Here is a 14,754-nt window from a genome sequence, read left to right on the forward strand (position 1 = left end):
GGGCTGACCCGCAGAGGCCTGTCTGTCTCTTTCAGCATGTCTGTGTATCTGTGTGCGTTTCCGCATGGGTGTGCCTTTAAGTGTGTGCGTTTGCATGTATGTCTCCATCCCTTTGAGTCAGCCTGGGCTCAACCTACCCGTCCCTGGTCCCGCCAGGATTGCCCCTCAGGGCAGAGCTGTGGTGGGCTTGGCCAGGCTCTTCCCTACTCCTGCTCCAGGCTCCAGCTGGAAGGGGTGATCCTAGGCTGGCGGGCCTGCCCTCAGAGGCGGGGGAGGTGGGCACAGTGCAGGGCACAGGTACACACGCTTCTCACACCATCGTCTGGGGGCATGCACGGGGGCCCTGCCTCGACCTAGGCCCATGCCATGGAGGTGGCCTGGACAGAGAGAGGACATTTAAAAAAATAGAGAGAATTTAAGCTTCCCATAAAAGAGATGGGGAGGGGGAAGGAGGCGACAGAGGCCGAGGTGGGGCTGGGAGATGAGTGGCTGTCCGAGAGCTCTGGGTCCCTGGGGGTGACAGTCTCTGTGGACAGGACACAGCCCCTGCCCAGGCTGTGCCCGTCTGCCTGTCTGGCTGTGCCCAGTGGGCACTTTAGCCAGGCCCAGTTGGCCGAGGGGAGGGCACCGTATGGCTGTCTGTAGAGTCTGTGCGGGTGGCGGGGCGGCCTCTGCGGCCTGCAGTCCCACCCCAGGGCCCTTGCCCAAGCGTCCGTGCGGCCTGGCTGGCTCTCAGGAGGCGAAGTAGGAACTCTGCATGGAGTAGAGCCTGTCGATGGGGTTCCCCACGCGGGCCTGCAGGGAGCCCACATCCGAGGAGCCGAGGAAGCAGTCGCTGAGGCTGGTTAAGGAGGTATCACTGTCGATGTCGTGGAAGATTGAGTCGTTCCCTGGGGGGCAGAGGCGGTGTCAGCACCGGGGTACAGGCTGGGGCTCCTGGGGGCCCTGTTGGCCCTACAGGCAGTGTGGCTGGAGGTGAGGGAGGGACAGGATGACCTGCCGACGGTGCCCAACCAGAGGGGTTGGGGGCTGTGGGTGAGGTCTCCAGGGCGCCCCCTTCCGGTCAGGAGGAGGCAGGTGGGCTGTGTCGGAAGGGTCTGCGGGGGGGGGGGGGGGCCTGGGGCGGGAGGTGGCTTTTTCGGCCCCAGGCTTGCCAGGTCTGGCAGGGGGCAGGGGCCGTGCTGGGGCAGCAGGGGGCCGGGCAGCTTACCATAGGGGTTCATGTGGTCACCTGGCATTTGGGGCGGCGTGAGGCCCTGCTGGAAGGGGTCGCTGCTGCCGTAGGGGCTCTGCTCCATGGCCACGATCTGCTGCTGCGGCGGAGCCAGCGGCGTGTAGGAGGCCATCATGCCCTCCATGCGACTCGACAGGACCTCTGGGGACAGAGCACGCCCTCACTGACTGGCCCTGCCTGCCCTGTCCTGGAGACCTCACAGATGTATCCCAGGAGTCCCATGACCTCCCTCATGACACCCCAGTCCAGGCTGCCCACTGCGGTCTCTCTGACCTCCTCCTTCCCAGCCCTGCCCCTGCTGAGGTTGCCTGTGGCCTTCTAGGGTCACTGAGCCTACATATCTGACCCCCCAGTCCACCAACCTTCCCCAGACACACAGTCCAGCGTCTCTTCCAGAAAGAGCCCTCCCTCCCCACCTCCTCCCTTCCTCCTACGGCCCTGCCCTCCAGGAGCTCCCAGCCTGGGGATGACAGAGGCTTCCAGTGTGCAGCCAGTACTGATTCGACAACATCTGGGTGCAGTGAGTGCCCTGCATCTGGGAGCATCAAGGTGGAGCCCGCACCCCGGCCAACAAGGCTCAGGGAAGGAAGGCTTCCTGGAGGAAGGGGTCCACCACCTCCATGCGACTTAAACAACCAGCAGAGGTTCAACCAGCCGAGCAGGGGGCAGGCATGCCAGGCTGAAGGGCAGCAAAGGCAGAGAAGAGAGAAACTGCGCTGTGGGAGCAAAGAGCCCAGTCCATGGGGATGGAGCGTGAGGACCAGAGAAGGTCGTGCCTGGGGAGAGAGATGGTTCCTTGGGGACCCGAGCTGAGTGGGGGCTCCCCTGAGGCTGTAGGAAGCCAGTGGAGGGTCTTAGCTGTGGAGGGACTGTGGAGAAAGGCTGGGAGGGTGGAGGCTGGAGGAGGAGACCATTGGGAGGTGTTGGGGTCTGTATTAACGCAGATGTGGGAAGGACTAAGAGGGGCATGAGGGACATGGGACAAGAAACCACTGCCTGATTTGGTGACTGAGCAGATGCAGTGCGTGTAGGACAGGACGGGGGAGGTGACTCCTGGGTTCCTGGTGTGGGTACTGGGTGGGTGGTAGTGCCATTTGCTGAGACGGGGTAGGGGAGCTGTAGGAGGTGTTTTGTGCATGTGGCAGCAGGGGCAGCGGTATGAAGTGCAGTATGGGCTGTGATGAGCTCGAGGGGACCGTGGAGCATTCCTGGGGAGGCTGCATCCAGGGGGCAGCTGGGAACACCGGAGAGTGAGACACAGCTTGGGAGCAGGCTGGGGGACCTGAGGCTGTGGCTGCAGCCCCGGAAGGCTGGGCCATCTCGGGAGAGGGGGCAGAGAGAGAAGACAGGAAGAGCTGGGCTCTGAGGCCACGGCCTTGAAGCCCAAGGTCCAGCCTGGGACACTGGTCTGGCCCCAGAGTTCTGAGTAGAAGGGGCTGCCCATCAATCCCTTGGCATCTGCCTCAGAGACCCCGGCTCACCTGGGAGCAGGCAGCTGAGGCCCCTCCCCCAGTTTGGCAGACTCAGGGAGCTCCCAGTGCCCTCCCTTCAAGACCTAGAAGGCTCCATGTCCCCATGGGGCCGGGGAGGCCAGCCCCAGCCCAAGCTGTGGAAACAGCATCTGGGCAAAGCCCACTCCACCCTGGACTCCTCAACACTTTCAGACTTTCTCTGGAGACTTCTGCTGAATTCTACTGTGGGCAGTAGGGTGTACGGTCATGTTAAAAGCACAGGCTTAGGAGCCCTACACTCCGGGCTGAAGCCTGGCTGTGCCCCTTACTAGCTGAGTGATCCCAACAAGTCCCTTAGTCTCCCTGAGCCTCAGTCTCCTCATCTGTGAGATGGGATGTAACGATGCCCTTCCTCTCAGGGATCTGTGAGAATTAAGTGAGACGGAGCGTGCGGAACCGTGAGAACAGTGCCTGGCACACCGCATCACTGTTTGAATATGGAAATTCTGCCACCCCTCTGGGCCGCCCACCCTGCCATCGCCCCTCCTGTGTCCCACGGCCCCCACTGCCTCTCGCCTTTACTGATCTCAGCAGGTTCCAAGGCAGCAGCTCCCTGAGCTCTGATCGCCTTGGTGGGAGGTTTCTTGGGAGTCTAGTTACGGAGACTGAGCCCCAGCCCAGGCCGCCCTGCTCACCTTGGCCCAGCCGCTGGGAGTTCTGCTGCTCCTGTTGCTGCTGGTGCCGCCGTGCCAGCTTCTTCATCTGCAGGAGACACAGTGTGTGCCAGTCTCCACCTCCAGCCCCCCTTCATTCCCACGCCACCCTCATCAGGCCCCTGGTCTTCTGCCTGCACCCCCTCCCCATCCCACCCCCGTCCAGCGGGGTGGCAGGTGCCTGTACTCACCTTCGCTCTTTGGTTCTGAAACCAGACCTGGACCACACGCACGCTGAGGCCTGTCTCTGCCGCCAGCGTCTCTCGGACCTGCCCATAGAGAAGGAGACGGGTCAGGCCTGGGGGTGGGGGTGGGGGCAGCAGCTGGGAGGCAGCAGGTTTGGGGGGATGGGCGGGGAGTGGGGGGACGCCCAGCCCCCAGCAGGAGCAGAAGGGGTGGTGTCTGGAAAGGCAGCGCGTGCGGGGCTGTCAGCCTCCACCCCACCCCAGGCGCCCCTCACCTTCCGGCAGGGCTTGGAGGAGACCTCGAAGGAGGCCTTGAAGGCCCTTCGCTGCTGCGTCGTGAGGATGGTCCGGGGTCGTTTGGGCCTCCGTGGGTCCTTCCCGTCGTCCCCACTGCCCTTACTCTGGCTGCCCTGTCCCTTGGCCGGCTTCATGTCCCCATCTTCGTCCTCGCTCTTCACTGTGGGGGACACACCCCAGCCTGTCAGCCTCGTATCCTCAGGCAACTTGCTACCTGATGGGATCCCATCACCTCCTGCTAACACCTGCCACGACTCCCCAGTGCCCTCAGGGTAAAGACCGCCCCCTTCCCCCGGCCCACAGGCCCTGCCTATCTAGTCTCTCATCTCCCATCCGGGTCCTGTATGTGCCCTTCCTCAGCACACACTCCTCACTTTCTTATCTTGGACCCCCAGGGAGACCTGAACCAAGGCCCCCAGACCTGCTCTGCTGACAACACACAGGCAGACACACACAGGAAGGCACCCTGGTGAGCAGGCAGAGACACACAAGCACACATGCATTGCACACTCAGATGCGCACACGTTCAGAATGGTAGAGATACAGGCCCACGTGGGGACAGGTATGGGCACTGCAGAAGCACGCAGGTGTACACATGTGGCTGGACACACTGGAGGGAGCACAGGATGCTCACTTGTGGCCGATCTGCTGTCCTCATCAGGCCCATGGCCCGCCTGAGGAGAGATGCTGGCATCCGTGTTCATTCTGGCCCTGGGCTTCCCCTGACCCATCTTGCCTGGGACCCACCTTGTCCTGCTGGCCTCTGGTGCCTGGAAGACCCCAGCCCAGCATGTCAGCCTTTGGGAAAACCAGTTTCCATGGCACTAGCCCAGCACTAGCTGGGCCTCACGGCCTAGAGAGAAGGCTACCAGGAGCCTGCTTCCTTGGAGCTTCCAGGGACTAAGAATTGATGGGCAAAGACACACACTCCAGACGTTCTCACACAGGAGTACCTGTGACCGTGACATGTGTACACGTACACATACACACGTAGAGGTGCATGCTCACAGGCAGGGACATACAGACATGCACACATCTGAACAGACACACACACCTGCATGCAGAAGCATGTGTATTCACCTGGAGGCACACCCACACCCACTTCCATGCCCGAGTTGTGGGTCTCAGAGATGCCAGCCCCAGACAGATAGCAGAGCCTCCCTCCCACCCACCATGCCTTCTGCTCACCCCGAGTCTGAACTGGTCTCCTTTCTCCTAGACCATCTTCCTCTGAGCATGAGCCCCTGTGGAGGGGACCTCCCTCCGAGAACCCCTCCCTAGGCCTGGCATGAACGTGCCAGTGGCACCTGGCTGGCCTCTTCTCTCCCACAGGAGCCCAGGCAGCCTGGCCGCTGTGGTGTCCTGCCCAGGGATGGACAGAGGTACAGGTGGTGGGAGCTCACACCTCCTCCAAAGGCTCTGGCAGGGACAGCGTTCCTTTGTGTGGGCAGGTCCTGTGACCATGGGCTGCAGGTTCCCCACAAGGCCCGGCGGATCAGGGCGCCTCCTCCCCACGCCCCCTGCTCCAGGCCATCTTCGCCACCCCCAGGAATGACACGGTGCCAGCCTGCTCCCTGACGTTTCCCCCTTAAGACTTGTTCCCGGCTGGCCCTGCCCCTCCTGCCAGGAGGGCTCCAAATTGGTGAAGTCTTCTGGGGGCTGGAGCAGGGTAGAGGGGAGGCTTCACCCCGGGAAATGGAGTCTCTCCCTCCATCACCGAGGGCCCCAGTCTCCCCATGCAGCGGGGGAAAAAGGGAATAGCTTGGGGCTGCTGCTCCCCACTGCTGAAGGCTCTGGGGGATGATGCAGAAAGGCTGCGTCAGATCAGACACACCTGCAGCCTGCAGACCCGGTGCTGGGAGAGACCCCTGGGATGCTGTGCTGTCACGGGGCGGGGCGGGGCACAGCAAGGATAAGAGCGGGGGGAGGGGGGTGGGCCAGAGAGCAGGGGGTGTGCCAGCATGTGTGTGCAAGCTACAGGACATGTAAGCACGTGGATGAACGTGTGCAGCCACATGCATAGGTATTGACTGTGTGAGTGTGCTGGGGCGTGCGTGCACATGTTGTTTACATGGGTGTGGGCTTCTGCATGCTTGGGCATGTAAGCACATGTCTACACACGGACATGTGTCTGTGTATTTACACTTCTGGGCATGGGTATCCACACATGCATTTTATGTGCTTGTGTGTGTGCATCTGTGATCACATGCACCTACACCTGTGTGTGATAGTGTCCAGGTACATTCGTGCGCCTGTGGGGCTGTGCACACGTGTCTGTGTGCACCCCACGTGTGCACGTGTGTACTGGACCCATCAGTGCGCGTGCGTATCGGATGTGGGTGCAGTGTCTGTGTACAGTGCAGGTCCTGGGGTCACGAGTGGGCTTCTCCTGCAGGGGCGGCTCTCCCCACCGCCTGCCCCAGCTCCAGGCGCAGCTCACCGGAGTCGGACTCGTCGGGGCTCACGGAGCTGAGCAGGTCCTTCTCCTTCTCGTAGTCACCCTTGCACAGTAGCTGGCCCTCCTTGAGCACAAACTCGTCGCCCTTGCGTAGCTGCCGCTCACACACGCAGCAGCAGAAGCAGCCCAGGTGGTACACGCACTCCAGCGCCCGCATCACAAACTCAGTGGGGGCGATCTTCTCCATGCAGCCGCTGCACTTGGCCGCGAAGAGCCTGCAGGTGCAGAGTGGGTGCATTGGCTGGGCTCAGGGGTCCCTCCCAGAGGCACTGCCCACAAAGCACCTCTTCCTCCCGCCACGCTGACCCTCCAGCCCAAGTAGGAGAGGCCCTCCCTGGGCACAGAGCCAGACAGTGGGAGCCTTACCCCCTTGGCTCACAGGGCCCTGGCGGCCTCACGGTGGGCACTGGGCAACCTGCCCGGAGATGCCTTCTGGGAGCATCAGCTCAGGGTCGTTCCCGCTCATAGACACAGTGGCCACTAGAGGGCAGAGTGCAGGTTCAGCCTCTGCCTTCCCTGGGAGCCAGGTGGGCCCCTGCCCTGAGGGGAAGGCCAAGCAGCCCACAGGTCCCAGCTACCCTTACTCTAGCGCCGGCTCTCCTCTCTGCCCCTGCCTCTCCCCCACATCCAAGCAATCCCCAGCTTTGCCCAACCCATCACCCAGCCTGGGTCCCTCCTCTCCTGCCTGAGGGCTGCCCCAGTGCCCTCCCTCGGTTCCTGGCCTCTCCAACCCCTTCAACTCACCCTCCAGGATGACAGCCAGAAAGATCTGTCTAAAACACACATCTGATCGTGCTGCTTCCCTGCTCCAGACTCTTCCATGGCTCCCTAGTGCCCTCGGAGAAACTTCAAGTTCCTGAGTCTGGCACTCAGGCCCTTCACAGTCCTGCCTCTTCTCTTACCACTCTGCTCCCCGAGGCTTCGGCCCCATGGAACAGCCTGCAGTCTCTCCAGAGCACCATCAGCTTGGCTCTTCAACATGTTCTGGCCCTTGCCTTGGCTACCACCTGCTTATCCCTCATCTGAGCTTAGGAATCTGAGTACGTATGGTGTACCAGCCGTTCTTCTAAGCACTCTGCATGCAGAAATGCATTTCACCCTTGCAACAACCCTATGAGGTAGGAAATATTAATCCCATTTTAGAGATAAGGAAGCTGAGGTGCTGGGAGGCAGAGTCACGTGCTCAGGGTCACGTGGGTAGTAAATGATGGGGCCGGCTCTGTTTCCGGGCCTGATCCAGTCCCTCCATGACAGGGAGGATCCATCTTCCATCTCCGGAGACAAAGCTGGGGGTGGCGGCAGGGGTCTTCGTGACTCCGGCGAGTGTGCAGAAAGAGCCTGAGCAGCAGGGCCCCGCCTCTGCCTGCACCTACTGACCGCTCCTCCCGGCCCCCGATCCCTGTCACGTGCCCTGCTCTGTGGGAACAACACTTTGATGGAAAAATTTATGAAGAATCAAATTATTGCTGCTGGGAGGGAATTAAAACCATTTTTCATTCCCCACGTCCCCGGGCCACGTCTGTGGGCGCCACCTGGGGAGCACTGTGCACATCCCATCCCTCTTTATGGCCCGCCATCACAGGCACAGATTACAGCTGCAATTCTCTACTAATCGGTTCTGGAACAGAAATGGCCATAAATGCAGGGCTCTCGGCCTGCCTCCCTTCCCGAGGCTGCCATCAGCACCGCCCACGGCAAGCTGGTGGGACGCAGTGGGCAGGGCCATTCCAAGCTCTGCCTGCTGCCCTGGCACTGGCCAGGGCACTCAAATTGGGGACACCCCAGCAACCCCTGCCATCCACCTCTAGTCTACCCAGCAGGCTCCTACTCATCCTGCAATGCCCAACTCCAATGCCACCTCCTCTGGGAAGCCTTCTTTGATGCCCCAGTCTGGGGGAGGTGGCATCCTCTATGCTTATCTCAGGCCTCAGTTCCTATACTATAAAATGGGGATGTCAACAGGACCTCCCTCAAAGGGCTGTTGTCAGGATTCAATGATACTGAGCATTTAACTCAATGAATGAGTACGACATCAGAGTGATGGCACATGGCCCTGTCAGCTCCCAGTTCTACAGAGGTCCACCTGATCCTCAAGGAGGCCTCAGTGTTTGAAAAAGCCATGAGTGAAGGCTTGGGGGGGTGCAGAGGCTCAGAGGCTCAGGCAGACAGGACCCCACTGGTCCGCACATGCCTTCACAACGGTATATGAGATGGATGCAGCTCCAATTTGGCCCTTTGGCTGAAGACCTCTGTTCAGGGTGCAACCCACTCAACTGTCCAGGTACCCTAAGCAGAGGCCCTTAGGAATCTGGCTGGCCCTCCAACTCTGCCAAGGGGCTAGGGGAGGGGCCAGGTTTGGAGAAACTGCTGCTCTGACGTAGAGGACACTTCTGCCTTGCCCCTCTCCCTGCCTCCTTGTCCCTCTCCCCACACTCTACCTCCTGACCTGGCGGCCCCACTGAGGACTGCAGCCTGGCCTCTGTGGCCCACGGGTGGACAGGCAATGGCTGCATCTCTGTGTCACCATGTCAGGGCCAGGGCCCCAGGCTGGGTTGGCACACCTTGGGTGGTTCCCAGAGAGGAGGCCCTCTTAGTCTGTGGGAGGGGGCAGCGGGGGGGAGGGGTGTGTGACCCGCATTAGCAGGCGCTGCCACCATGCAGGCTTCGTTCAGAACAGCCCCGCTAATGCCTTGGCAGCAGGGGGTTGATTGCTACTTTCTCCAAACTCATCAACACAATCTATTATTAATACTTCTCCAAAGTCTCCGTGCCGCCATTACGGAGGCAGCGCCAGCCACTCGGGGCATCATCTGTTATCTAGATTGCAAAAACTCGGGAAATAAAACAAACTGCACACTTTATAAACAGAATGTGCCATCCGTTTGGTCTCCAAGCATCTCTCCACCCAATAAAACATCGGGGTGGGGGGGATGCATGAAATACTCGCTCCCGATTATGGGGCTGCCTTTGTCTACTGTGCCAGGGTACCAACTGCATGTGTGGGAGGCGCTGGGGTGCCAGCGGGGTGCCCTCCTCTCTGCGAGCCCCCCACTCCCCCCCTCGATCCCTCCCACCATGAAGGATCAGTGGAACCAGCCATTGAGCAGCAGCCCCAGCTACAGGCGGGTGGCACTGGAATCAGATGGACTCGGGTTCAATGCCTGTTTCCACCACTTGCTGGTTTGTGACTGAGCGAGTAATTTCCTCTCTCAAAGCTCACTTATCTGTATAATGGGCTCAGCAACACTGCCTGTTTCTCAGTGTGAAAATGCAGTGAGTTGTCAGGATAAAGCTGTGAGCACAGAGGGAGTGATTGGGGGCCGGGGCAGGCCTCTCCGTGAATGCTGCCCTGAAGCTGCAAATACTGACCAGTGATGTAGAGTTGCTCAAGCTGAAAAGCTCCGGGCCACCCGGCCTCCCTTCCCCTCCTGCCCCAGAGATGCTCCAGAGCCTGACGTGAAAGGCCCGGAAAGCATCAAGGGCATTGGATTTGGAGCCCTGGTCCTGCTCTCCATCCTGACCAGCTCTGTGACCCTGGGCAAGTCTGAACTTCACTTTCCTCATCTGTAAGATAGGGACAACAGTCCCCACACCCCAGCTGGCCTGGGGATTCCAGATGGGTGTGCTGCTGCTTCCCACACTTGGGCTGGGAGGCCAGGACGGGGCAGGCCCCGGGGTCAGGGGACGATGGGGTGCTGTGGGGCAGCTCCGAAGCTCTGGCCCAGCGGGGAGCTCCCTGTGGCTTTCCCTCTAGCTGCCCCGCCCTCTCAGTGCCAATCCCCCTGCCCTGGCTCCTTCCCCAACCCAGAAGCTCCAAATCTAGACGGCAGCTTTGTGACCACAACACAGACACACAGGCTTGCTGGCAATCCACACAATCCCCTCCCCATTTTTCATGTAAACCGCTGACCTTTTTCTCTCATGCTGTGCCTACAACCTAGAACGCCATTCCCCCTCTCCCAGCCTCTGCCTGGCAAATATCTGCTTATGAAGGATTTAGCTTGGACATCCCTTCCTCCAGGAAGCCCCCTTCTCCTCTCCAGTCTCAGATACTTCTCCTGAGGACCACACTTTACGTATTTCCAGGTGCATCTTCCCCATGGTCACCTCTGTGTCTTCAGTGCTGAGCCTAAGTCCCTGTACACACTCAGGTGAGCAGTGAATGTTGGCTGAACGAATGCTGAACCATCCAATATAGCCCTGTTCAGCCCGTGAGGCAGGGCAAGTCAGTCCCCACCCCCAGGCTGGTCTGTGGGAGCCTCACCCACCTGCCCTGGGGAGACAGGACCACGTGGGAGGGGAGCTGTGTGTGGGGCAGGAGGCTAAAGCAGGCAGCCTGGGGTTCCCTTCTGGCTTCATAACTTCTCCCCGTGTGACTTTGTTCAAGATAGTGAGCCTCCATTTCTTCATCTGTAAAATGAGAATGATGGTACCTACCTGTGGGGCTGTTGGGAGAGCTGAGTGCATGTAAAGCCCTCGGCCCTGTGCTGGCATGAAGGAGGCATCCCACAAGAGCTGGCTTCTGCCTTTCTCTTGTTCCACGTGAGTCCGACATGTTTTCATTGATTATCCTCGCTGGGGTCTCCCAGGGGTCCCTGGGAGCAGCCTTCCTGATGCAGGTCCCAACCATTCCCCCTTCTCATGACCACCCTGGGTTCTGGATCCATCCTTCTAGCTTCCGTCTGGCCTGGGCTGGACAGAGCACACTCCTGGCTCAATTCTCTGTGTCTCATTAATAACATGGAGCTCAGTTAACATCTAACTGCATCACCCCATTGAGTCCTCACAGAACCCTAAAAGGAAGATGTTTCCATCTCCGTTTCACAGATGAGCACAGGACGATGCAGAGGGCAGGTTCAAGGTCACACGGCAGCATCACTGTATACTCCCTCCCTGCTCTGTGCGTCCAGATGTTTCTTTGTTCATCAGTTACCCTGGCCCTTTGCTCTGAGTATCATGCCCACGTCTGTCTACCCTCAAGGCTCTGAACACCCCGAGTTCTTATTACTTGGCATAAGCCCAGCACCCAGTTTCTTCAACCAAACTGAACATCTCCCCCTCCCCCAGGATCATCTGCGATTGCAGATTAAGAAATTCCCTTTTTCGGGATGTCCTTCCCTTAAAGAGTCCCAGGCTACGACAACATGTCTCCATCTCCTTTGAGTTTTTATTGGCTTATTTATTTAATGCTCAATTTATTAAACTCATAAAGCTAATAAACAAAACTCAGAAAGCCAATTTTTTCGGGAGCATTTGAACGTGGATTACAAAACTGATTAATTAATTTCTCTTAAACCACTGACACCTGCAGTGATACATGCAGTACAGCTGATTCTTTTACCTCTGATAAAACTGGTTTCCTAACGTCCCGGGGCCCCTCCAGCCTCTCCTCACGGGTTTTCATCCCCAGATCTTGGAGTCCACACGGCACTCATTAGGCTTGGAATCCTGGCTCTGTCACTTCCTTGCACTGGAAGCTTACACAAGTCCCCTCTCCTCTCTGAGCCTCAGTGACCCCATCTGTCCAGTGGGGATGATGGCCTGGGCACATCCCCCCAGGCTCAACGCGTGGTGGTCATGATCACTGTCATCATCTCTCCAAGACTTCCCAGCACCAGTTCACTATCCTTGCTGAGTAGAAGCTCCTCGGCCTCCTCCTCCTCACTGTACTGCCATTCCCAGACCCCCATCACTGTACTTTACAGTTTATGTAGCCCCTTGCTGGGTTCTCAGTCCAAGAGCTCCCAACAGTTCTAGGATAAGCCCAAAGATCTAATCATGGCATTCAAGGCCCCACTCTACCCGTCACACCGGGCCTGAGATGCTCTGCTACAGCTGCCACGCTTCTCATTGTTCCCTGAACACAGCAAGTCCCTTCCTGCCTCCTTAGCACCTAAAATTCCATCTGACTCTACGACCTATCTTCTCAACCCCTTCCCTTCACTTCTCGTTGAACTCCTCTTCATCCTTCAAGACCCAATTCAAGTGTCACCTCCTCTGTGAAGCCTTCCCTGATACCCACAGATCCAGATACTTGTGTGTCTGAAGCCCCCACTGACTTAGAAATAAGGAACTGGGTCTAATTCAATCCCCTACCCTTTGCTCTGGCATTGAGTTGGTGGTTAGTGACTATTTGTTGAGTGAATGAATAACCTTGGGAGAAATGAAATGGGCAGGCAGGTAGGACAATAGAATATTGGCTAACCTGCTTCTGGGGGGTCTTAGAACACTACCAGCTAACAAGATAAGTGAACTTGCCCTCCCGCGCCCCCTCCACAGCTAAACAACCCGGAGTAAAGTGTCCCAATTTTTTATCAATGAAGTTCTATACATCACTCCTGTTGGGCTGGGAGTCCTGCAGTAACACCCCCAACATCCGCACTGCACTGTCATCCATAGTTCACAGGGAAAGCCCTGGGAGTGCCAAGTTGGTATAAAATGACTTCCCTGACCTTTAAGTGATTGGGCCAGGCCTGGACACCTGACTCAAGGTGGGCCAACTAGACCCTCTGTCCTGCGTCTCTTCCTTCTCCTGCTCATTCAAGGGCCCTTTTAACACCCCCCCACCCCCATCCTCGTCCTCAGAGGTGTGACTTTCCACATCTCCAACACCAGCTATGTGGCCTTGGGTCATTCACATCCCTTCTTTGAGCCTCAGTTTCCTCTTCTGTAAAATGGGGGTGTTAATCCTTCCCTCACCTGGTGATGTGAGAAGGCCTAGTCCAGAGGGCATCTCGGCAGGTGTGTGCTCCCTCTCGCTCCCCAGTCTAAGTCTCACGTGGTGCCCAGTGCAGGCTCTGGAACCTTCTCTTCTGCACCTCCAATTTCAAGTCTGAAGCCCCCATCACATCGTTGGGTCTGAGTTCTCCCTGTGGTATGAGCTTCTGTGAGACTCTCTCCGAGGGCCACACTGGGGACCAGGGAGATTCTGGTCCTGGTTTCCCTTAGGGCCTCTCCAGGCCCAAGTCTCACAGTTCCTGGAAACACTCCCTCCAAGGGGACCACGAGGCTTGGCACCTGGAACTGAAGGCCCTCTGTCCCCACTGTCCACACCTTCACGGATTCACCCAGCAAACACCCAAGGAGTCTGACTCTGTGCCAGGCTCGTGCAAGATGTTTGGGGAACAGAGTCAGGTCATATCTCGCCCCATGGGAGCTGGCATAACGTGACATGTGCTTTGATGGGGTACACTCAGCAGGCTGGGGTGGGGATAGAAAGGCATGATAGTCAATCTGGAGGAGAGCTGGGGACTTCCTGGAAAAGGTGACATGACACAGAGTTAAAAGAACTTGGTCCTGGAGGCAGAAAAAATGGTCTGAAGAGTCTCTAGCTCTGCCACTTAACAGCTGCCTGACCTTGGGGCCAGCCAGCCACCTCTACTCTCTGAACCTGTTTTCCAGTCTGAAAACTCGGACCACAATCCCCACCTAACATGTGATCATGGTCCCATGTTTGCCCGCTCTGTGCCACACCTCCACAGGCTGGCGTGGGAGCCCAGGATGGAATGGCCGCAGAGCACTAGGACAGGCCCCCATATAGTAAGCGCTCAGGAGGTGGCTCGTATTAGGATGGCTCCTGGGACTGTGGCGTCTATGATGATGCTGGCTGAGAGATGAGCTGGAGTTCACAGGAGCCGAGGGGACAGGACTCCAGACACTCTTGGGGGGCCAGCTGCTGCTGCTGGAGGCTGCCTGTCACTTGCAGGAGCTGATGCGGTGAAAGCAGGCAGAGGGAGCTGCCCGGCCGCCTCCCTCCCCGACTCGTTGACATCTCCCCCACGTGCCTGCCGCGTCCTTATCATTCCGCGCGTAGCTGGTTTTTATTTTGAGACAAAAAGGGGCCTGTTGATGGGGATCCAACTCAAACCAGCTGCAAACATCTGCTTTGATGCGGCGGCGGCGGCGGGCCAGGCGGGCGGCGGCGGGAGCCGCAGGCGGGGGCCCCGGTGCGCGCGCGTCAATCACGCGGCTGGAATGCTTGGCGTGGCCGGTCGCTGGGACCGGCGGCCGCCGGCGCGCGGGCCTCTCCGCAACCTAGCCGCGCCGGGGCCGGGCCTGCCGTGAGGGCTGCCCCGGCGCTTCCTGCGGGCGCACAGACCCAGCTGTGCGGGGCCGCTGGCTCCAAGGCCCTTTGATCCCGGCCCGGGGCGCTGTCGGGAGCCCGCAGCCGGGGCTCGAGGTCACGGGCCTGGGGCAGGGAGGGACAAGCCCAGCTGGGAGCCCGGGGTACCATCCAGGGGCCAGCCTGCCCAGGCAGGCACACATTCGGTGATTCCACACACATTTATTTGGCACCTACTACGTACCAGGCACTGTCTGGAGGCTGGGGATAGAGCAGTGAGTCAAATGGACAGTCTCTCCCAACCCCACCCCCCCAGCTTCCAATCGAAAGGGTGAGGGACAGGCAACAGATAGA

The 14,754-nt window shown here is 59.0% G+C and overlaps 1 protein-coding gene across 2 annotated transcripts in view; it reads right to left on the bottom strand.

Annotated features, from left to right (window-relative positions):
- Window positions 1–732: 732 nt before the first annotated feature.
- The window catches only part of LMX1B (LIM homeobox transcription factor 1 beta), a gene marked incomplete at both ends in the record, with an annotated part of 80,217 nt that continues 66,195 nt past the window's right edge, over window positions 733–14,754 (bottom strand). The window contains 6 exons of one of the 2 annotated variants that reach the window (XM_081237612.1): window positions 733–890; window positions 1,232–1,375; window positions 3,381–3,447; window positions 3,590–3,667; window positions 3,859–4,040; window positions 6,321–6,553. In XM_081237612.1, the coding sequence (XP_081093738.1) occupies window positions 733–890; window positions 1,232–1,375; window positions 3,381–3,447; window positions 3,590–3,667; window positions 3,859–4,040; window positions 6,321–6,553 (862 nt within the window). Of the gene's footprint in view, window positions 891–1,210; window positions 1,376–3,380; window positions 3,448–3,589; window positions 3,668–3,858; window positions 4,041–6,320; window positions 6,554–14,754 lie in introns of both variants that reach the window. The other variant, XM_081237611.1, reaches the window with a different exon arrangement.

The sequence above is a fragment of the Mesoplodon bidens genome (genome assembly GCF_964165515.1).
Source record: "Mesoplodon bidens genome assembly, chromosome: 6".
Classification (NCBI taxonomy): Eukaryota; Metazoa; Chordata; class Mammalia; order Artiodactyla; family Ziphiidae; genus Mesoplodon; species Mesoplodon bidens.